The sequence below is a fragment of the Mercurialis annua genome, linkage group LG2, assembly GCF_937616625.2.
Source record: "Mercurialis annua linkage group LG2, ddMerAnnu1.2, whole genome shotgun sequence".
In the NCBI taxonomy this organism is placed as follows: Eukaryota; Viridiplantae; Streptophyta; class Magnoliopsida; order Malpighiales; family Euphorbiaceae; genus Mercurialis; species Mercurialis annua.
Window position 1 is genome coordinate 3680928 of NC_065571.1, and position 22842 is coordinate 3703769.

The 22842-nt window shown below is 31.3% G+C and overlaps 6 protein-coding genes across 8 annotated transcripts; 5 read left to right on the forward strand and 1 right to left on the reverse strand.

Annotated features, from left to right (window-relative positions):
• The first annotated feature begins 2447 nt into the window (after positions 1 to 2447).
• On the forward strand, positions 2448 to 3354 carry LOC126669648 (pectinesterase inhibitor). Its single transcript, XM_050363171.2, has one exon. The coding sequence runs from the start codon at positions 2520 to 2522 to the stop codon at positions 3174 to 3176; it is 657 nt and encodes a 218-aa protein (XP_050219128.1). The 5' UTR covers positions 2448 to 2519; the 3' UTR covers positions 3177 to 3354.
• Positions 3355 to 4447: 1093 nt separating this feature from the next.
• LOC126666841 (uncharacterized) lies at positions 4448 to 8018 on the forward strand. Its single transcript, XM_050359718.2, has 7 exons — positions 4448 to 4757; positions 5674 to 6098; positions 6608 to 7073; positions 7191 to 7291; positions 7376 to 7465; positions 7553 to 7680; positions 7764 to 8018. Exons 2-7 carry the CDS (start codon positions 5772 to 5774, stop codon positions 7906 to 7908), a joined length of 1257 nt encoding a protein of 418 aa, XP_050215675.1. The 5' UTR covers positions 4448 to 4757; positions 5674 to 5771; the 3' UTR covers positions 7909 to 8018.
• An 872-nt stretch (positions 8019 to 8890) lies between these two features.
• LOC126669836 (ubiquitin-conjugating enzyme E2 32) lies at positions 8891 to 10960 on the forward strand. 2 transcript variants are annotated; one of them, XM_050363405.2, is made up of 6 exons: positions 8891 to 8976; positions 9049 to 9215; positions 9419 to 9550; positions 9648 to 9732; positions 10025 to 10188; positions 10277 to 10960. In XM_050363405.2, exons 2-6 carry the CDS (start codon positions 9105 to 9107, stop codon positions 10715 to 10717), a joined length of 933 nt encoding a protein of 310 aa, XP_050219362.1. In that variant the 5' UTR covers positions 8891 to 8976; positions 9049 to 9104; the 3' UTR covers positions 10718 to 10960. The 2 variants fall into 2 exon arrangements, with proteins under 2 accessions (XP_050219362.1, XP_050219360.1); XM_050363403.2 differs by having other exon boundaries at positions 8939 to 9215.
• Positions 10961 to 11345: 385 nt separating this feature from the next.
• LOC126669835 (DELLA protein GAI1-like) lies at positions 11346 to 13223 on the forward strand. Of its 2 annotated transcripts, XM_050363402.2 has the most exons (2): positions 11346 to 12473; positions 12612 to 13223. In XM_050363402.2, the coding sequence occupies exons 1-2, from the start codon at positions 11816 to 11818 to the stop codon at positions 13142 to 13144; spliced, it is 1191 nt and encodes a 396-aa protein (XP_050219359.1). In that variant the 5' UTR covers positions 11346 to 11815; the 3' UTR covers positions 13145 to 13223. The 2 variants fall into 2 exon arrangements, with proteins under 2 accessions (XP_050219359.1, XP_050219358.1); XM_050363401.2 differs by having other exon boundaries at positions 11347 to 13223.
• Positions 13224 to 15555: 2332 nt separating this feature from the next.
• LOC126666732 (probable bifunctional TENA-E protein) lies at positions 15556 to 17893 on the forward strand. The gene is made up of 3 exons (XM_050359589.2): positions 15556 to 15865; positions 16214 to 16431; positions 17329 to 17893. The coding sequence occupies exons 1-3, from the start codon at positions 15740 to 15742 to the stop codon at positions 17654 to 17656; spliced, it is 672 nt and encodes a 223-aa protein (XP_050215546.1). The 5' UTR covers positions 15556 to 15739; the 3' UTR covers positions 17657 to 17893.
• A 2537-nt stretch (positions 17894 to 20430) lies between these two features.
• Positions 20431 to 21067, reverse strand: LOC126670793 (bZIP transcription factor 53-like). Its single transcript, XM_050364620.2, has one exon. The coding sequence runs from the start codon at positions 20845 to 20847 to the stop codon at positions 20443 to 20445; it is 405 nt and encodes a 134-aa protein (XP_050220577.1). The 5' UTR covers positions 20848 to 21067; the 3' UTR covers positions 20431 to 20442.
• Between the last annotated feature and the right edge of the window lie 1775 nt (positions 21068 to 22842).

Sequence of the window (22842 nt, forward strand, 5' to 3'; positions counted from 1 at the left end):
AATTACAATAGTGATTAATTAAATAACTAATAAGTTAATGACTATAAAACACTTATTTAATAATAAACTAAAAATGCTTATTCAGTAAATTTGTCTGCCCCCCCAATCCGTGCTTTTATATATAGTATAGATAAATATAGATATAAATATAGATTATACTAAAACACTCTTCCGTTATATTTTTCGTAAGTCAACCTTTAGTTAAGAAAAATAAAGTACTATATACCCTTGAAATTTAATATATTATACTAATCGGCCAATTATTTTGCAAACACTGACTTTAGCATCGGAAAATTAGTCGGACAATTACCGTCTGATTAGTTTCTACTCTGTTTTACAGGTTATACATTAAATTAGAAGACAGACTCCATCAATAATTTTAATTATTTTGTTAAATATATGTCTAAAAATATTTAGACATTATGCTCTGTTTTTTCTATAATTAGAAAAAGAAAACATTTGTGAAAACATTACATTGAATAATTTTTGAATTGGAATATTTAAATCAAAGCTTTAATTTATATCTATTTTAAGGTTTTATGTAAATATCTAAATGCCCACACCTAGATTTGACCTTTGTTTTTTGCTAAATCACTTTCCGATCTTCCAAATCCCTCAAGATTTTATTTACCATATATGGATTTATATATTTTTTTAAAATAAAAAGTTTGACAAAGTTTTTTTTTTTTTTTTTTATGTAAAAACTTAAGTTTTATAATGATTAGATATTTCACGCTTTTTAAAGTCAAAAGGAAGTGTATTTTGTTTAAAAATCGACCATAACATGTGTATTATCGAAGTTTGGATTTTCTTGTATTTATATTTGAAAGATTGTCTCCAAATTTAATTGTTACAGCTGAGGTTATTCTCTAAATTTATTGCAAATTTAAGATTTTTTTATTGTAATTAGTTAGATCTGTAAATTTTATTCACTTGGTTAGATTTATGTTTAGATGGCATATTATAGATATTGTCAAAAAAACTCCAACTCATTGTATTATCTAATTTAATTATTATGGCTAAATGTAAAATTATTTATAGTTGTATTTTCATGGATGAAATAAAATCTACTATCTTTGATAATAAAAAAAATGGAAGATGTTGTATTAGCTTAATAAAAATATTGCCTTGATGACGTTTCTTTAATTATTTTGATTTTTCATACACATGAATTTTTTTGATTTTTTTTAAATAGTCTTTTATAAAATAATTTATATTATTACAAAAAAATGAAAAAAATTATTACCAAGACTATAATTTTATGAAATTTTCTAAAATAAAGAAAAAGTAATTTTTTAAATTGGTAATAATTATTTTATGCCTAAATATAATTTAGATATTATGCTCCATTAATTTTATAAATTGAAATATATATATCCATTCTCAATTATTTGTATTTTCGTAATTTATTTTATAATTGATTATTAGTTTTTGATTTCATGAATGGTTGTTTTATACAATTGGTATTTTATATCAGTTTATAAAATATTATTTGAGTTTGAAATGAGTCAGGTGTTATGTATTTGAAGGTTAATAATCACCCATGAATCTTGACTTTAGGACTCTCTTACACTAAGTTTCTTAAATTTAAAAAACGGTCACTAAACCCTTAAATTATGGGTGACCGGCTTATAAACCCTTTCCGTCCAAAAATGTCTAACGCCATCAAAGAATGTTGAGTTGTAAATAAGTTTAGCGACGGATTGTCGACGGATACATCCTCGACAACGGCTGAAAACAAGTGGTGGCCGGATGTTTAGTGGTTTGATTGAGTTTGCGTGGTTGGATTGAATTTAATTGAAATGGGTTTGAGTGGTTTGGTTGGGTTTAATTTGACATATTGTTTATTTTTAATTTTTTATATTAAGTTTTAAAATATTTTGAATATTTAGGATTTTTTGATGAGGTGTAGGTGTGTTTAATTTTTTTCAAAAAAAATAGTGATAACTCAACATTTTTTGACGGTGTTAGTTTTTTTTGAATGGAAGGGGTTTACATGCCAGTCACATACTATAATTTAAGATGTTTAGTGACTGTTTTCAAAATTTAGGAGGTTTAGTGTAAGGAGGTTTTAAAGTTAGAGGTTACGAATGATCAGCCTGTATTAGAAATTAGAGAGTTGATATATTTATTACTCTATAAATAATAAAATTACAGATTAAAATCTCTAATTTGTTTTTTTAAACTAAAACAATTAAAATTATGAAAAATGAAGTCCAATAGCCATCAACTATAGAAAACTCCACAAAAAGACACCAAAAATAACAACAATGGTTGGTAAATAGCGGATACAAATAAAGTAAGCAATAACATTCTGGTAAAAATGGATCGTTATGGAAGAAACGACGCCATTTAAGTTAAACAATCTCTATATATCAGATGGTGACCCTATATTCCAGCTTAACTGCCTATTTCTAGGCATAGCAATCCCCTCTATTTCTTCTTCCCATTCCTATAATTTCATTTATTTTCTCATCTTCTTCGTTTTGCTAAGCAAATTGATATTAAACCAAGAAGAAATGGAGCCATGCAATCCTCTAAATAAGCCACTCATCGCCTCATTCTTCTTGTTTATCAACTTTGCACATCTCATTTACGCATCATCGGAGAATACACTGGTGGTTCGTCCCTTCTTAAAAGGCGGCGGAGGCGGCGGAAGTAGCGGGGACGATTCAATATACAAGAATTCACATTCTCAACCCGTCGTCGGTGGTTCATCAGGAACCTCAAAACCTAGTGATGGGTTGAAGAAACTATGCGATAAAACGGATTATCCGTCTCTTTGCATGACAACACTCACGCCTTTCTTCAAGGGCAAAACTGATATCATCTCGGTGCTTCAAATGTCGATAAACGCCGCGATTCAACAGACGAAATCGGCCATTTCCGTGGCTCAAAAACTGGTTAAGGCTCCCGGTACGCCTGGTGAAGATGTATCCAACCTTAAGGAATGTATTGAAACGTATACTGATGCGTTGGATAATTTCAATAATGCAAAAGAAGCGATCCCGGAGAAAGATACCGGGACCATTAATACGATGCTGAGCGCTGCGATTGCGGATTATGAGACGTGTAATGACGAGTTCGGGGGATCGGGCAGTCCGATTGGTAAGTACGGGGAGAAACTTACGGATATGACCAGTAATTGCTTGGTGTTTGCTGCTATGATAAAGTGATTTGTTATGAAAGTGTTGTTCTAAATTTCATATGAATTTATGTAGGAATAATGTTAGAACATTTTTTAGCCACATTTGTTTTTAAGGTTAGTGTTGTATTAGTGTGCATTTGTTGTTATTCGGGGAAAGCAATTAATCGTATGAATGAAAATGAAAAGATTGGATTATTGTTTATGAAGTTCAGTGATTTGTTCTACTTTTATATTGTTTTACCATGGATAACTCTTGCTTGCCTATTCCAAATGTATTTTAGACTATAAAAGTTCAAACATTTTTTATATTTCTATTATAGATTGATTTTTTTCTTTATCTCTTATTATATTTTCCAAATAAATGAGTACTATTTTATAAAGTAATTATTGATAAAATCTGATAAAAAAATTATAATTTATGTTTCTTAACATGAATAATTGTCCTAAAAATGAAACAGAGAGACGATACAAATAATTTTTTAAACAGTTGGAAATGTTAAATTTTCTGGTAAATATATTCTTTAGTATTTTTAGTCAAGTACATTAGCTAAAATCTAATTTATGATTATAATTTCAAAAATATTCATGGAATAACTCATTCTGTACCTAAACATTTTTAATTATTTGGTCTTTAAATTGAATTTGTTTTTTTTTTCTATCTTTCAACTTATCAAAAACGCTTTTTCAAGTTTTTGAATATCAAAAACAAATAAAAGTTTGCATTTTCGAATATAATAAAATAATGTCATGTTGTCATTGAGAGATTTAAAAATGCTAAGTTAAAGGACAAAAAAAGCCAAAATTTAATTTAAGAACCATATAATCAAAAGTGGTAGAGTATTATTTAAAAACCTGAAAATGAGTTTTTAGTTTTTACAATGTTCATCCAAAATAATACACTAGATCAATCGCAATTGGAAAAAGGGTCATTTATGTCCCTAACGTTTGTCTATAGGATCAAGTGAGCCCCTAACGTTTAAAAAGGTTCAAATATGTCCTTAACGTCTTAAAAAGTGTACAACCAGGCCCTAATTTTGACTCATAAATGAGACGTTAGGGGGCTGGTTGTCAAAATCGGAGGCCCTGGTTGTTCACTTTTTAAGACGTTAGGGGCATATTTGAATCTTTCTGGATGTTGAGGGCTTACTTGATCTTCGAGACAAACCTTAAGGGCATAGATGACCCTTTTCCCATCGCAATTGTTCTCAATTTGGTGCAATATACGAGATCATCTTTCTTTTCTACTTGATAATGGTGCAATGCATGAGCTTTAATTAACGAATAATGTCTGTTATTAAAGGAGCGGAACTAGAAATTTGACCCTAACTTAAAGACTATTAAATTACTCCATCTGATTTAAAAGCTTAGTGGAATATAAAGAAAAATAAAATAAAGAGAAAGCTTAGTAAAAGGAAAAAAAATGGAGCAGATAAAGAGGCAGAGTGTCAATGTTCAGTGCCAAAACCAGTCTCAATATGGCAAAACTGTAACCCTAAACTTTTTCCAAATTCCCCGAAGGAGAAAGGAGACTCACTGAGCTCTAACTCTACAGGACTCGCCATTTATCTTCTTGCTGCCGTTTTAGGGTTTCATGCTGCTTCTTTGCTACGTACGTATTTACATTCTATGGGCTTTTGTTTTTAGTAGCTCTTGTTCTTTATTGGATTTGTTTTGATAATCAGCATTGTACTCAATAGTTTAGTTTTGAGTTTCCAAGGAAGTGTTTTTTTTTTCTGTTGGAATTTGGAAATTCAGCTTTAAATGCATGTAGAGAAGTTGATGAGAAAGTGATTTGTGATCAACTAGAGGAAAGTACAATGATTATGTTTTTTCTATGAAAAAAGAGAAAGTAGGAAACTTTATGCTTCTGTTGTTCTTCTGCTAAAAAATGGAGAAGCAATATGAGTATACGGTCATCACGGGCCTGGTACTTGTGCGTGATGTCGATTAACTCACACTTAGTCATTTCCAATAGGGACCATAATGACCTAATTTGGGAGTTAATTGACCCAAAATAGAGAATATTATCCATAATTGACTTAAAATTAGAGAGAATTGTCGCTAATTGATTCAAATGGCTAAGTTTGAGTTAATGGACACCGACGCACAAGTTCAGGGACTGCAAGCCAAGTAGTTTTAAAAAATTTCCTTGGCTTGTTGTTTCCTCTAAATTTGTATATGTTCTTTTTTGGTCCAAATAAATAACAATTCAGTTTTTGCATGACTTGAACTGTTTGGATTTGAACATTGTCTTTGGTGTATTTTAATCCTTTGTGCTGGTATATATGGGTGTTTGTGATCATGCTAGGTAATCATTTTCTTGATTTCGAGTCATTTTTTATCCTACTTAACTTCAACTTATTATCAACAATTTCAAAAATTCAGTTTTTGAAATTTGTCTTATGGAGCGCAAGGCAAAGATATAACACCGGAATTTATATGTCTACTGGTCTAGCATGGTTTTATTATGTATTTGCAAGCATTGTTTACTTACAGTTGCTCTGCTGCTATGTATTAATTCTCAGGCAAAAAGAGGTGCTATCACTTGAATCGGTTGATCGTCTTGCTCATGTTTCTTCTTTTGAGATAACATTCTTCAACATTAACTCTTTACACACTATAAATGGATGATTTTGGTGGGTCCTGGTGTGATGGTTTTTGCTTCTCTGTGCGGAAGAAGAGGAGTAGAATATCTCGTCAATGTTGTTCCGACTTGCAGAAATTTTCCCAGAGCTATAATTTTTCGCCACAGTCTGCACGATATTTAGGCAGTAGAGGCTATGAAGAAGAGTGTTTTGTCAGGGAAATAGCACTTTGTTCTGATGGATTGAGAAGTGAGAACAGGCTGAAGAAGCTTAAGCTCAAACTTGGCGGTGTTACTCATACTATACACACTAAATATGCATCAGAAGCTTCTCAGTGTTTTAATGTACCCCAGTCACAGGAGAAGGTTAAGCTTCAAGTCTCATGCTCATGGTTCGGTTTTAAAATGCTTTACACGATGAATTTTGTTGCCACCAATGTTTTTCCTATTTGCATATTGTGAATTCAGACAGAATCTCATACTAATATAACAATGAAAGAGACTTATTAGGTGCATTGTGGTCTAATGATTGCAGTATTGGCTTGGTAATTTTTTTAGCAAAGGTTCATTTTGCTCCTCCAACTTGAGACAAAAGATCAAAAGAGTCCAAGTTTGTGGTTTTGGATAAGAAAATTGAAAGCTTATCAATTTTGGATCATTTTACACCCTAAGCTGATGACGATCTGACGTCATTCTTGATGGTTGAAGGTGTAAAATGACCAAAAATTGACGATCTGCGTGTTTTTGTCCAAATTTACGAATTTGAGCTCTTTTGATCTTTTGTCCAAGTTGGAGGGGCAAAATAAACCTTTATTGCTAAATTAATAAGCAGACTTTTTTTATATACTTATGAGTTACTTTTGTGACTGTTCTAGGATTATAATTTCGGAAAACACCAATCTCTAAGAGAAACAGTACATGGGGATAGTCTGTATGCAAATGAAACCTACAACCAAGAGCCAGTTCGCAAGAGTAATCAGGTTCCCAAGAGACGTGTAATTGATAAAGGGCTTAATGAAGATGATGTTGATGGAGATGATGAAATCCGTTACCTTGAGAGACTCAATGCCGCTAAACTCTCTTCAAATGTTAGGCGAAGGGCGGACAGTATCTATGCTGATGTGAACAATTTTGAACTATCAAACTTGGGGAATGAAAGATTAACAAAGTTGAGGTCAGAAAGATTGTATGAGGATAAAGATTATGTGGAAGATGAAGAAACTATTTTTAAAAATGAGCCAGAAAACAAAAGCAAGAAACTAAGATTCGCTGAAGGTAGAAGTAGAAATGGTGACGGTCCCATCGAGTTCCCAAATGGTTTACCTCCTGCCCCTTCTAAAAGTGAGGGTTTCTCTAATTTTCTGCAGGACAAGTTACATCTTGCAGCCTGGGTCTTTATCTTCAGATATTTAGTAACCTGTTTTATTTCTGCTATGTTTTGTTTTTCAATAATGACAGAACAAAAGGCGAAGCTTTCTGAAGTGGAGCAACAACTGAAGAAAACAGAAGCTGCACAGAGGCGTAGGATGCAGTCGGAGAATGCAGCTAGGGAGGCCGAGGTTTGTTTATCCTCGACTAGTTGTTTTCACTATCCATGTTCTTAAGATTTTAAAAAATCAAGACTAATGTTTAGTATTATTTAGGCTGAGGCAATCAGGAAGATACTAGGTCAAGATTCTGCACGAAAGAAGAAGGAAGGCAAGTTGAAGAAACGACGTGAAGAATTGGCTCAGGTGCTTGAAATTGATGAAGCCTCGATTTTTGTCTGCACTATGTTTTTCGCATGTGTTCTAATCAATGATTAATATCACTTGACTCAGGGACGAGGTGCCAACTCAGCTATTCTAGGGTCAGGTACTATAAGATTAGTAGATGGCCCTACTCGAACTGTGGTTATGTTTTCTGATGACATTGGTCTCCCACAAATTTTCAGTTCAGCGCCAAGCAGGTACAGGACTTGTTGGTTTATGCTTCATATCATTTCTTGTTATTTCTGTTAATATGCTTCAAGTTTGAGCTCTTCCTTTTCAGTTATCCTCCACCCCGAGAGAAATGTGCGGGTCCGAATTGTACGAATGCATACAAGTATCGCGACTCAGAGTCGAAGCTTCCGCTCTGCAGTCTCCATTGTTACAAGGCAATACATTATGCATTGCAAGATGCAAATTGTAGTTAGCTGTTGATATCATTCTAGGTCATTTTTTGGTCATTACAGAATTTACTGATCTCTAATTCCATGCTCAAAACTAGCAAGCTTATCTTAATCAATTCCTTTATGTCTCATGAGCTCTTACCATGTTAACAGTGCAACAATAGATAAGGGAGTAAATCATTTAAAATAGTAAACTGATCTATTTTGATTGAGTTTGGTTATAGATTTTGGGTAATTCGGTTGGTTTGGCTGGGTTAATAAACAAATTTAGTACGGTAAATTTGATTAATTGAATTTTTTCAATTATTAATATTACTATTTTTATTGATTAAGAGCAAATTACTATGACACTCCTCACATTTGGCATAATTCATACTTTAATCCTTTTTATTTGAAAATCGAACGATATAGCCCCTCACTTTTGTTTTTGTCAATGATTTAGTCCTTCTGTCTATTTTGGATGTTAGTCAATGAAGTCAACAAAACTATTTAGTCTCCCACTTTTGTTTTTCTCAACGATTTCATCCCTCACTTTTGTTTTTGTCAACGATTTCGTCCCTCAAATTTGAAAATTAATTTACCCCTAAGTCCTTTGACTTTGTTGATTAATACTAAAAATGAACGGAAAGACTAAACTGTTGACGAAAATAAAAATGAGGGACCATATAGTTTAGTTTTCAAATAAGAGGGACTAAAATATAAATTATGTCAAATATGAGAGGTCTCAGAGTAATTTGCTATTGATTTAACTAGTTAATGATAGATTCATTCAGTTCATTTGTTAAAGAAATAAAATAAATTAATTTTGATTGATACGTTCGGTTTCTAGCATTGAAACCTCTCATAGCCCAATTTCTCAAAGTCAGGCCCAATAAAACATTTACTGGGCCTATAACGCCGTGGAAAAGCACCTAGAATCCCCGCAAATAGCATTAAAGAGCAACTCCACCTCATCCAATAAACAATCGCCACGTATCTAAAGTCGCATCACATGACGTGTCAACTCAACAGCTGAACTCCTCTTCTCCAGCTTCCTTTTAATTGCAATTAACAACAATAACGAATGAAGTACCACACCTCAACATTTCGTGGGTTAGTTTAAAAACAAATAAAACACCACTTTAAAATTTTAAATCATTTTAATCTCATTTTATTTTTATCCAGATTGACGGTTTTTACGTACACCACGGTTCTTTTCGGTAACCTAATCGAAGGATTTAATGGCTGAAGATAAGTATAATCTGAAGAATCCAGCGGTGAAGAGGATCTTACAGGAGGTTAAAGAGATGCAATCTAATCCCTCCGATGATTTCATGAGCATGCCTTTGGAGGTTTGTTCTAATTCAATTTTTCAATTCTAATTTGTGGATTGATTTTTAGTTTTGATGTGTAAATTTTTGCAAAATTTAGGGATCCAATTGCAAATTATGATAGATTTGGACTGCTAGGGTTTGAATTTTGTGATTCGTTGATTATGCTATTGCAGAATTAAATTGAATAGGTTTTTGAATTGTTATCATTGTTGTGTTTTTAGGAGAATATATTTGAATGGCAATTTGCAATTAGGGGTCCGTCTGATACTGAATTTGAAGGAGGGATTTATCATGGAAGAATTCAGTTACCTTCAGAATATCCATTCAAGCCTCCTTCCTTCATGTTGCTCTCCGTAAGATCTTATTCTCGTTGTGATTTATTTTATGTTTTCCTTTAACTTATGCAATGTGCTAACAAGTGTCTGTGCTTTTCTTTGACTCTTCTTGCAGCCAAATGGGCGGTTTGAGACGCAGACGAAAATATGTTTAAGTATATCTGATCACCATCCTGAGCACTGGCAACCATCGTGGAGTGGTAAGTTTTGCTAGTTTAAGATTTATAGCGATTTTGGTATCTGGGTGGTTCGTATTCTGGAGAAACATCTGTATTGTTAGGCTGTTTTCACTGTCATTTCCGATAAGGTTGACGGAAGTTAGAGATGAGTTAAGAGTAAAGAGTTAGACACAATTTTGTGTTACTATTATTTAAGTTGGAAAAATACAAGTGAAAGTTGAACTTTGCATTTATGTGTTGGTATTTCTAAAACAAATTGTAATTGTGAACCGCATAACTAATGTTGCTTGATTTCAAACATTCACCTTTACAGTACGGACAGCTCTAGTAGCGCTGATTGCATTCATGCCTACCAGTCCAAATGGTGCATTGGGCTCACTAGACTATAAGAAGGAAGAGAGACGTGCTCTAGCAATTAAATCTCGTGACACATCCCCTAAATATGGGAATCCTGAGCGTCAAAGGCTCATTGATGAGGTTTCTTTCTTTTGTATAACTTCCTTTTTCCAGGTTGTGTATTTATTTCCTTTGTGAATCATGTATTAATGAACTTCCACTGCCGCAGATTCATCAGTATATGCTAAGCAAGGCACCGCCTGTTCCCCAACTAAGCCTCTCTCAGGATTCTGAAGATCACTCTACCAACAAGGAGGGCGAAGTCCAATCAGGATCCACGGAAGGAGGAGATGTAAGCGGAGACCTTCCAAATCCGGCAGATGGTGAAAATCTGGCAGTTGGTGATAGGATTGTTGAAGAAGTGGTCGTGGCTCAAGGTCCTGTCAATGAGAATCCTGGTACTGTGGGAGTTCGAGCTTCAACAGAGATTCCTGCTAGAGGTTCAAGTGAGTTATTGCATAGGCCAGAGGCAAAGGTTCAGAAACCAGCCGGTGATCACTTGTTTACATTGGCTGCTGTTGGACTAACCATTGCAATTTTTGTTCTTTTGCTGAAAAAGTTCATGAAGTCCAGTGGACATGGTGCTGTGTTCATGGATGGTGGATCGTAAACCAAGTGATATGTTCTGGATTGGGAGTTAACTATTTGTTACTCATAGGGAAAAAGGATAAAGAACAAATCTGAACAAGACAGAAATTCTACCGAGTTTTCCATTTAGAATTGCATTATTTGTAATATATTATATTTTTCTATTCACATGCTCAATTATTGTAAGTAATAATAACATTTGAGAATTGGAGCATGGCTACAATTTGTAAGTATTCTTATGTCTTTATCTAATTATTATCATACAGCTCAGAGGTGTCGAAGGGTATTCTAATTTTCTAGTTGTACAAGCTTCTATTTTGATTAATATATCTTCTTGTTGTGATAAATATGGAGCTTTGCTGAATTCCTTTTTCTTTTTCTGCTCGAAATTATAATCGATAATTTGATTATGCAAGTAGATTGCTCGAGTTTTGCATGGAATATCTTCAAATTCTGAATATCAGTTCAAAAAATTGTCTACTACTATTTTTACTAAGCTCTTAATGAGCTTTGCTCAGACAGTTTCTTCTTCAGATATGCCAGGTCTCTAAAAATAGTTATATTCTGCATCTGCCCACAGAAGACAAAATTTGCAGGCTGAAGGGATGATCTTTTCTTGGATTTTCCGTACAAGGTTAGTTACTTTGATAATTTCTGAATTATATGTTGCCAAAAAGTTACATCAGTGATCTTCTTTGTACTAATGTATAAAGAACATTGGTATTTAAATATTCTATGGAACATTTGGACAAAACCATGAAATTTTTCCAAGTCCCTTATATTATCCTATATGCTATCCTAATTCATAGTAGGAAGCAGACAAAATTTAACTGGCCTAATGTACTTCCCTGTCGCGAACTGTTTGTTCGGGTGCTTGATTCTCTAGATTTGCCGGTTGATACTCTTAGGAAGTTTTTTAATTTAATTCTTATACTCTAATAGTTCTTATATATTAGCAGAACAGCATAAGCTATAAATCTAAGCTGTTCGCTAATCACTATTTTCTTATATCTCATAGCTGATATCCTCAAGAATTCAAAAGTAATGTGGTTTTCTGATATATATCTAAGCTTTTCTATAAAAAGGATATGAGAACCGAGTTGATGTGTTTGAAAAAATTATGGCCCGTGTTCATCGGTTATCGACCCATGAAATTGTGAGGATATCTAAAGCATGGGTGAGTGAAATTTCATCTGAAAAGCTTACTGACCTCTCAACAATTCAACATTTCTTTAATTCATCTCAGTTTGGTCTTTCTGCGGAGGAGATTAAAGATACCGAACTTGTACTTCTTCTTCTAGCTTCTGCTCACAAGACAGGCAACAAACAATTTGATGATGCAAGCAAAGGACTCAACTTATGTGATTTCTTGTCTTCTGATAAAGGAAATTCAGTTCAAAGAGTTGTTCATTATTTTGCTAAAGCTCTTCAACAGAAGATTGCTCGAGAAACTCGGACAGTCTTGTCGGACGAATCTGAAAGCAGTGAAAACAATCCTTTGTGTCCTGCAGAAATAAGAATGGGTGCTGATCCTGCTCTCATTTCATGCTGCTTACAGCTTCCGTGTCTTCAAGCGGTTCATTTTGCTGCAATCCAAGCAGTAATCGACAGTTTAGAGTCCGCAAAAACAGTACATTTCATTGATCTTGGAATCAAAACTGGCTCACACTGCACGATTTTGATGCAAGCTCTTGCAAATCGACAATCATGCGCGATTGAGCTTTTAAAGATATCTGGTGTAGGAATAACAGCATCTAGACAAAGAATTGAAGATGCAGGTAAACGTTTAGCCTCTTTTGCTCAAACTCTACATATACCCTTTTCATTCAGAACTGCCATAGTTGCGAACATTAAAGATCTCAAAGTCGATATGTTCGAAATAAACGATGGTGAAACTGTTGCTATATTTCTGCCAGGTATCCTGAGATTCATAAAAGCACAAAAGGGTGCCTTACAGAGTCTATTAAGAGTGTTAAGAAAGTTAAATCCATGTGTAATGGTGATTATTGAGGCTGAATTGAATCACAATTCGCCATGGTTTATAGACCAATTTCATGAATTGTTGCTTTTTTATAGCGCGTGTTATGATGGTGTTGAAGGCTGTATTGCTCAGTGTGATCCAAACAGAATAACAATAGAAGCATGTCTGGGACAGGAGATTAGAGATGTTGTTGCTGTTAAAGCTGAAGAAAGAATTTTTAAGCACATGAAGATCGACGAATGGAGAGATTACTTTATCAGATTCGGAATGGAAGAAGCTGAAATTAGCATGTCATCGTTCTATCAAGCAGAATTGTTGGTGAAAAGTTCTGCTTCTGGAAAATCTTGTTTGCTTGTTAAACACGGAAAATGTCTTCTTACAGGTTGGAAGGGAACTCCAATTTTTTCACTTTCAGCTTGGAAGTTTCAACAAAAGTATTCAAAGAAAATTTGTGCCGAGGAGTCTTAATGTTATAATAATTTTACTGTACTTTGTTGATACTTTTATCGCATAGTTCAATAAATTTCTGTTCAGTTCTTGCTCTAAACTTTTTAGTATGCGAATGCTGTAGGGTAGCATATAAGTTTAAAATACACACCGAGTATCAGTTTGACATATTAAAGTTAAAAAAAAATATCAGAGGATTTTAATTAATTAAAAAAATTAATTGACTGATAGTTTAAATAATTTGATGGGAATCAATGGACTTAAATTTAACTTATACAAACAAATTAACTAGAAGATGTTAGGGTCAACCATAAAATTACCTCAAAAAATCACTTAATTTTAAAAGTCCGCTCCAAGTCAAAATATTTCAGTTTTACCAAAAAATGAATTTTTTTTCATATTTTAAATACTTATTAATGATACATATTTGATACTTCAAGAGACATATTGTCAATATATTTCTAATACGGGAATATACAAAGCGAAAACTTTATGGGTATTAAATGAGAAAAAATTCAAAGAATGTATTTTTAAATTTTTACTGTTTTGGAATTTTCTGTATTTTTTTTTCTAAAATATTACTCAATTAATTCATTTTTCAATCAATGCAATAATTCAACTAGAAATTCTATTTTTTTATTCTAAAATTACTCAATCAAAGCTAGAGAGCTGGGCTTAAACTAGATACAAACAAAATTTGGGCTTCTTACTCAAATAACCAACATTCAAATTTGATTTATTTTTATACCGACTCATGTTTGATATTTAAAAACTACCATATAAAAAAGAATTTATTACTTTTATACCATTCATATAAATAGAACCCTAATAACACAAACTCTTATAATTACAATTATTTTCCCTCTCCTCATAATTCTCTCTACTTTCTTTCTCAAGTCTCAACTCACCTTTCACACACTCAAATCGTCGTTCCGCCTCCGCTCCGCCGTTCCGCCGTTCCGCCTCCGTCTCGCCGCCATTTTTCTTTTATCTTCTTAATTTTAGATCTGATTTTTTTTATTTTTTATATCATTTTCAGATCTGTAATTTATTTATTTTTTTACCATTTTTTCACCATTAAACATATATAAAGAGTATCTTTAAAGAATCTAATACTCATTTCATGTTATGTAGAATAAACTTGTGATTTTATGGAATAAAATTATGTTATTTCTGCATTTTTTTTGTATTTTGTTGTATTTCTGAGTTTTTTTTATTCTGCAGAACGATTTGTTGATAATTACAGTGTTGTTGATTTTATGTTGACTTTATATTATGTTGATATCAACTGATTTTTTTTTTGATTTTAATCTTGACAAATAAGATAATATTGTTTGTGAAATAAATTAAAAAAATTAAATTAAATCGAGACTAAATAATGATATGGTAGTATCGGGGACTTAGACAAATAATGATGTTGAATTATTATAATGTCACAGTGTTGATATTATGTTGATGTTCAGTTGTTATTTTGTTGATTTTAGTATTGGTGAAAAAGATAATAGTGATGTTAAATTATTGTATTGTTACAATGTTAATCTTATGTTAATATTATGTTGACATTATGTTAATATTTAGTTGATTTTAACATTAACAAAAAAATACACATTATATGTGAAATAAAATAAAAAAATTAAAATTATATTGAAATAATATTGAAAATATAAAAATTAGTGTGAAAAAAGATAGAAAATTTTAAATCAGTTAGTTTATTTCATATGTTAATTTTATGTTGATATTAAAACTGACGAAAAACATCAATAGTAAAAAAAGTAAAAAATTTAAAAATTCAAAAGTTAAATATGTGATAAATATTAAGTACATGAAAATAATGGTGAAAAGAAAAATTAAAATAATGAAAGAAAATATCGGAAAATGAAAGTTAATATAAAAAATAAAGTTAAAAGTAATATAAAAAATTAATATAAATTATAAATATTTAGAAAAGATAATAAAAAAATAAATGTTAGAGTAAAAACAGTATTTTATAGGCCAAATGTCGTAAAAAAGCCAAATCTTTCACAAAAGTTTCACAAAAGTCATGACCTTTCAATTTTGTCGATTTTGGCCAAAAACTGATTATTTGGTTTCACAAAAGTTCTGACCTTTCAATTTTATCAATTTTGGCCAAAAATGGATTATTTGGTTTCACAAAAGTCCTGACTTTTCAATATATGTGCATGCCACATAGACGCCACATAGGCAAATTGAAATCAAATTGAGAGTTGGCCACAATTGAAACCAAATAATAAGTTTTTGAATCGACAAAATTAAAAGATAAAGACTTTTGTGAAACTTTTATGAAAGTTTTGGCCCTTTTTATAATATTTGGCCTATTTTATATAAAAAGTCTACAGAATTTTTGGATCAATGGGCGGCCCATTCTGAAGCAAATACTAGCAGCAAAATTAGGGTGAAGCGGTGGGGTGAACATAGTGATTGAATTAGAGGCACCACGTATAAGCATGTTTGCCACTTGTTTGAATCAGAAGAGAACAAGTCAACCAAAGAGCTCCAACTGTAACACAACAATTCTTGGATTTTGAATTTTCTCTCATTCTTTAAACCGCAGAGTCTCATCTAAAGAAGTAATTCAAATTACAAAACAACCGGAATATGGAGACGATGACTGAGAGGTGGATAAAGAAACACCTTCTGATATACACCGGAGCCACCAGACACCCTTTTATTCTCAGTATTCGAGATGGGTCTGTTGATCTCTCTTCGTTTAAAACATGGCTGGTATGTATACACTATGTTCTTTACCATATGAGGTAATACATGCTTTTTCGATTTCATCACGGGCTTTAATACGTCCCAATTGTATGCGTGAAGTTTTATTTTTTTTCGATTCGATACGCGTGGTCATAACTGACTTGTGACTAATAAAAATGATGCCCATCCCTGCAAAATTATACCAAATATGTATTAATTGAGAAAAAAATAAAACCTAATACATATAATACAATTGAGACGTTTTAAAGTTTGTGATTATGTTGAAAAAACTTTAATATTATACGGTACCATATTTATAGAATTTTTTTTATTTTTGGTCAATTTTTTAAAATTTAGTTTAAAATTTGGACACAGGAACAGGATTATGTGTTTGTTAGAGAGTTTGTCCCTTTTGTGGCAAGTGTATTGATTAAAGCTTGTAAGATATCAGATGATGGGGGTGACATGGAAGTGGTGTTGGCTGGTTTGGCTTCTTTAGATAAAGAGATTCATTGGTTCAAATCTGAGGCCTCAAAATGGGATGTTTCTCTTTCTAACATTTCTGTCCATAGAACAAACCGGAACTATTGCAGGTATCCTAATATTTTTTTATGTTTTTTGCTAAATTTTGTGTATGTGTTTTTTTAGGTTATTTGTATATAAAATCTCGAACTTTTAATGTGATCTAAGCACAATATTTAAGACGTGGCATCCCACATTCCATCCTTTTAGAATTTGGAATTGTGTAGCTCATTGCCGTTTTATGAATTTTCAAAAGCCTATTTGGCAAATCGGACTGAGACATCTTGCCACGGCTATTTAAGGTTATTTGCATATTTAATTCCAACCTTTTGCATTTGTCGCGATTTAGGCATATCATTTTCAATTTGGCTACTCGGAGTCCAATCTCGTTTGCCATATAAGCATTCCATAATAAGCTGGATATGTCAATGGACTGCACAATGCAAAATTTAAAAACGATAGGATGTAGAAAGTTACGCTTTAGTAAATGTGCTTAAATCGCTAAAAAGGTTATAGAATAACTCTTTTTTGAATTGATAGTTAAACGTATATTTAGCACAGAAATGAAAATTCTAAAATGAAAAATGTCAAAATTAAATTTAGTGAAATTGCAGCAATAAATGGTTGGTCTAATGGATACTTCTGTTTTGTGAAAACTATAGAAGATATTGAGTTTGAATCTCTAGATGGTCTAAGAAAATTTATTACTTTTATAGTAAACGTAAGAAAATGAACTACTTTTGATCATATAGCTCATATAGACTTGCAAGGCCTCCACATGAAAAAAAAAATATAGGGAAATTGCATTTTTACAAGAATATGTATGTTATAATATAATATTTCGGCTTTTTAAAAGCATTTTTGTAAGTGAAAACGAAATGTCGAGAAATGCAGAACTCCATAAATTTCGGGAAATGGATATGCATATTTTTGAAATAGTTTAAAAAGAAATACTCTCTCCATGGCAGATTTCTTGCGAGTTTGATGTTACCAGAAGTTGATTATGCAGTGGCCATTACAGCGTTTTGGGCCATTGAAGCTGTATACCAACTGAGCTTTAACCACTGCCTGGAAGACGGCAACAAAACTCCATCAGAATTACAGGACACCTGCAGAAGATGGGGCAATGAAGCTTTTGGACAATATTGTAGCTCTCTCCAGAAAGTTGTCGATAGGTGTCTCGATAAGGCTCCGGAAGATGTTGTGAGAAAAGCTGAAACTACTTTCCTTGCTGTGCTTGAACATGAAATCGAGTTCTGGAATATGAGTCGCGGGGGACCTCATAGTGGACAGTGAAAGGTTTCATGTCCTAAAGATTTTTGTTTTCAGCCTAAGATGTGTTTTTCTGCTGTGTAAATATTTTGTTGCTATTGTGCATAAATAAGTTACAGGTGTGCTCTTTTGTATATGAAGTTATGAGCATTGATGAAGTTTTGGTGTAAATATTTTAGGGAGCGGTTATTGTGTTATAGCTTTTTCTACGAAACGGTATAAAATTTTAAAATAATTACCGAACTATAATTTTTTTACAAATGGTTATCGAATTAAAAAAACTTACAAAACAGTTGCCAAATTATAATTTTTTACATAACACTGAGTGGTCTGTTGTCAATTTATACATCTTTGTCTTGTTTACATTTATAATTCGGAATAGTTTTATAAAAAAATATAGTTCCATGATTGTTTTGCAAATTTTTATAATTTGTCAACTGTTTAATAAAAAAAATAATAGCTCGGTAGCGGCAACACAGCGGATTTTACCGACGAAATGAAATCCGTCACTGAATTTATACTTCCATCAACTAATTTAGCCACAAAATCAGACGAAATATCTAACTAACGGCGGATTTCCGATAGATTGCTACAAAATTAATCCATCGCCAATTTCTGTCATTTTTCAGCATTTTACTCGACATATCAAAATAAGCATATAAAATGTCATTTTCAAGTTTGTTTTTGGTAAAATATGGTGACAACTAATCATCTCCTTGACAAACTAATCGTACTCGTTGACATTCAATTCTATTCTGCTTAATGCAATTTCTAGTATTAAATTAGTTTGGGTTTATCACAATTAGTGAAGATAAGATTGACTTTGTCTTTTCAGGATTAGCTTTTTTTGGGTGATTTTTCAGGATTAGTTGATATCTATCAATTATACCTGAAATAGATAAACACACATATAGCTATTATTAGGCAAATGTCATTCTCACAAATAGTTGTGACTATCACGCTTGTGATGGGTGATCAAAAATCGAACCTCACCGCAGAATCAAACCAAATCAAACTAAAATTAAGAATGAATTGATTAAAGTAGTTAATATAGTCTAATTTAATTTACGATTTATGAAAAGTTTGTTTTCCGGTTTTGGTTTGTTTTTAGTGCTCGGTTCACCAAACCAAACCAAACCAAAAAAATCAAATTTCCATATATATATATATATATGTGTGTGTGTGTGTGTGTGTGTGTGTGTGTGTGTGTGAATAAATTATAATACTAAATTTATCATTCATTAGCACTTTTATTAAAAAAATTATTTTAAATCATCACTAATAATCATATATTTAGTAAAAATTAATTATAAATCTAGTTTTAAAAATATATTGATAAAAATATATAACTATTGACAATGAATTAAAAATTTGTATTTTTTGGAATGATGAACCGACCGAATTAAACCGAACCAAACTAAAATAACCGTAAACCAAATATTGTGAATTTTGGTTTTGATTTTTATAGTTGGTTCAGTTTTAGTCATTTGCAAACCGAACTAAATCGGATTATGCTCATCCCGACTTGTTTTTCAACAAATAACAATAGCATTTTGTATTTTTTAAATAAAGATTTACGAAAGCAAAACTTGGTAATAGTCCAACATTGCGGAACAAAACAAGTATACATACAAATTCAATTCTATCAATGCAATGCATTTGGCTGATCAATTGATTAATAGGATTATGTTACAACGGACCCCATTGACAGATTTCTAATTCTTGGACGTCTCTAAGTTAAATTAGAGGTAAAACGACCTAAAGTAGTTCCTTCAAGTTTCAAATTTGATGAATTCAAAACAAAAAAAGTTTCAGAAACTTCATCATTATACGAGAGGAATTCGGGGTTTAGATTTTTCCGGTTTCTTCTAAATCATTTCATAATTATTAGTTTATTTTTAATTTTTTTTCATTTTATTTCTATATTCAATCACTATTAGAGTGTAGCCTAATGGACAAATCGCTCGCTTATATTTGAAGTCAAGAGTTTGAACTCTATTTCACAGGATAGATTGTAATGCGTCGATTGTGCAGCTCATCTCTATCTATCAAATGGTTGAAGAAAGACAGTTACAATTAAATTTTTGATTACTGTTTAAGTTTAACACAATTTTTATGTAGCCTAAAAATGATTAGATTATTGGATTAACACATTTTAAAATCACTTAATTTTATATTTTTAGTTTATCTGATTCTTGAACTTATATTTGGTCATATTTGATACTAGAACTTTATATTTTTACTTTATCGGATTTCTGAATTTCGATTTGGTCTTATTTGATTTTGATTTTTGATTTTTTCGCTTCCTCATATTCCCAAGCAGATAAAAGTTCAGAGATTAAATATACTAAAAAAATATAAAAAGCAGGTACCAGATAAGATTAAATATATAGAAACTTAGGACCAGATAAACTAAAAATGTAAAATTCAGGAATCAAATAAGACCAAATGGAAGTTTAAACACCACATAAATTAAAAACCTAAAATTAAGAGACTTTAAAATAAATTAGTTCCAAATTATTTTGCTAAATACATTCACTCAACTCTAATGTTTTTAGTACCCATCAAAATTTTATAAGATTTCACATATCAAACCAAAGTCTCCAAACCAAAAAGAACAATTACAACAGCAATAAAGATAATTAACTTCAACAAGAAAATGGGAACCCAAATCAGATAGCCAGACAAATCCATTAGCCAATTCGACTTTGAACAGTGATCATTTCACTCTTATGTCTAACATTGATCATCACTCTTTCGTCTAACATTGATCTAATCATGAAAAACATGCCAGAAATATTAAATGTTAATTAGCATGAGCTTGCCATAAACTCAAAAAACTTCGGCTCTGTAATAATTTCAAGATCGTTATTCAGGCTGCTGTCCGTAATTTCTCTATGTTCTTGAAGCATCTGGTGCAAGAAAATCAAATATCGCGTCAGCTTATTTTCTTTAGCCTTCAAAACTTTGTTCTCCAACTCAAGAACAACATGCATTTTCAAGAGAGCATTATATTTTAGATCATCTTCATATAATTTTCTCTCTAACTCAGCTTTCTCAGTGATCAAGTCCTCCATTTGCTTCTGTCTCTTCATTCTTGATCTTCTTGCAGATTCGCGATTCGAGATCATTCGCTTTCTTTTTTTCTCATCCATGCTCTTTTTTGGTGCATCTTCATCAGATTCTGAGTCAATAGTTATTATAGTATATGCCATTTTTCTTCTTCTTTAGAATGTAAAATATGAAAATTTATAAAAAAGTTCAAGAAAACATGTAAAACCAATAAAGAAGAAGAACTGATATGGAATGATATAAAAGCATTAGATGATTTCAAAGTATGAAAAGTATGAGTCCTAATTAAAATGGAGATTTATTCATATTTTGGAGAAATGGTGAATTAAGAGAAGGGAACTATATAAGGACATATATATCCAAAAGAAGATGATATTGATAACTGATAAGAAACAAGAAAACTGAAGGATTTTAAGGGTTTCACTGGTATTTATATATAGGAGTTAATAAGAACAAAGATAAGGTTCACATTGTATAAATTATTGTTAGTTTTTTCATTTTTTCAAAGGATAATCTATTTAAAGGGAATCGTTCTTCTTATCAATTAGATTGACATATTGATTAATTATTAGCAAACTAATTTTATATATCTATATTTTTTAATATTTTAATTAATATATCTATAACAATTTCATCAAAAAAAAAATAGATCATGAAAAAGTTTGATAATCTGATCCATCAGTTTCACAAATTACCTACCAACTAATGTTACGAAATTGGCATCAAATTAGAGCAAGTCTTTGAGGGACAATAAGCAAGGCCCACACAATCCATAAAGTACTGTTGTTAGCTCAACATGAACGGCAAAAGCCCACCAATGGGTTTGTGGCAATAGCTAGTTTTTTTTTTTTTTTTATCTAGTATTTGTCTTAATTTTATTTGTAAAAAAATACTCTAATTTTTAAAAATTATATTTTTATAAAAAAAATTATTATTTTTTTCTCTGTTAATTTATAAAAATACTATGTTTTTTAACTGTTTTAGAACAATTTTAGTATATATTTTTAAATTCTGTTGAAAATAATTTTGAAACCTTAAAACGGTTTAAAAAATAGGTTGCAGATTACTCCCTCCGTCCCACTCTAATTGACAAAATATGGAGTTTTTAGTGTCCCATTCTAATTGACAAAACTAACATAACTATAATTTTTTCCTTTATTTTTCCATCTTTACCCTCATTTAAAGTCATGTCTTTTATGGAAAAATGGTGAATTTTTAATAAAAATTTACTAATACTACTAATAGCATTAATTAGCTCTATTATCAATAGAAGGGTATACAAGTAACTCTCTATATCATTTATTAGTTTGTATTGGTTATTGTAATTTAGTTATTTTGTCAATTAGAGTGGGACGGAGGGAGTATATTTTAGAAACTGTTTGAAATTTATTAAAAAATTGTTTAAGATGCAGCTTCTAAAACTGTTTCAAATTGTGTTTTTAGAAACCATTTAAAACTATAACAAGCACTGGAATAAAAAAATAAAAATTAAGACGGATTGAGATATGACTAAAAACTTACTTTCGAGGTTGAGTTTTGCAAATATATATTTTTAGATACTTTTGTAAGGAATTTTTTTTTTTGCTGCTGACACTCATTTGTATCTAGCTCTACCCACATGAGCCAGGAAAGCCCAGCCAATAGCTTCAATTTTTTATATCTAGCCCTACCTACCAACTTTGTATTTTATACATTTAAACCCTCAGACTTTGTACTTAATTATTTATATGAAAACCCCTAAGAAATAACTAACAGTAAAATGATAAATTATCAATTGATTCTTTATATATGTATATATTGTGATTAATTAAAATAAGACAATATTTGTTAGATGAATAAAATAAGACAATATTAAATGTACATTCATCAATATCAATATATTAAATTATGTAGTTAACCAGCTCAAGACATGTATACCATATGTATATTTTGATCTCTCATAATATACAATTTAAAACAATTCCTAAATTTAATTTGTTTAATACCCCTGAAATTGAAGAGGTTGAATATAAAAACTAAAGTTTAGAAATTAGAAATTACAGGTCCAAGTGATTATATATTCTTTTTAACTACAAGTTTACAAGAAGACTTTTAAGAATAATATTAATGGAATGTATATTATTTTATTATTACTAAAA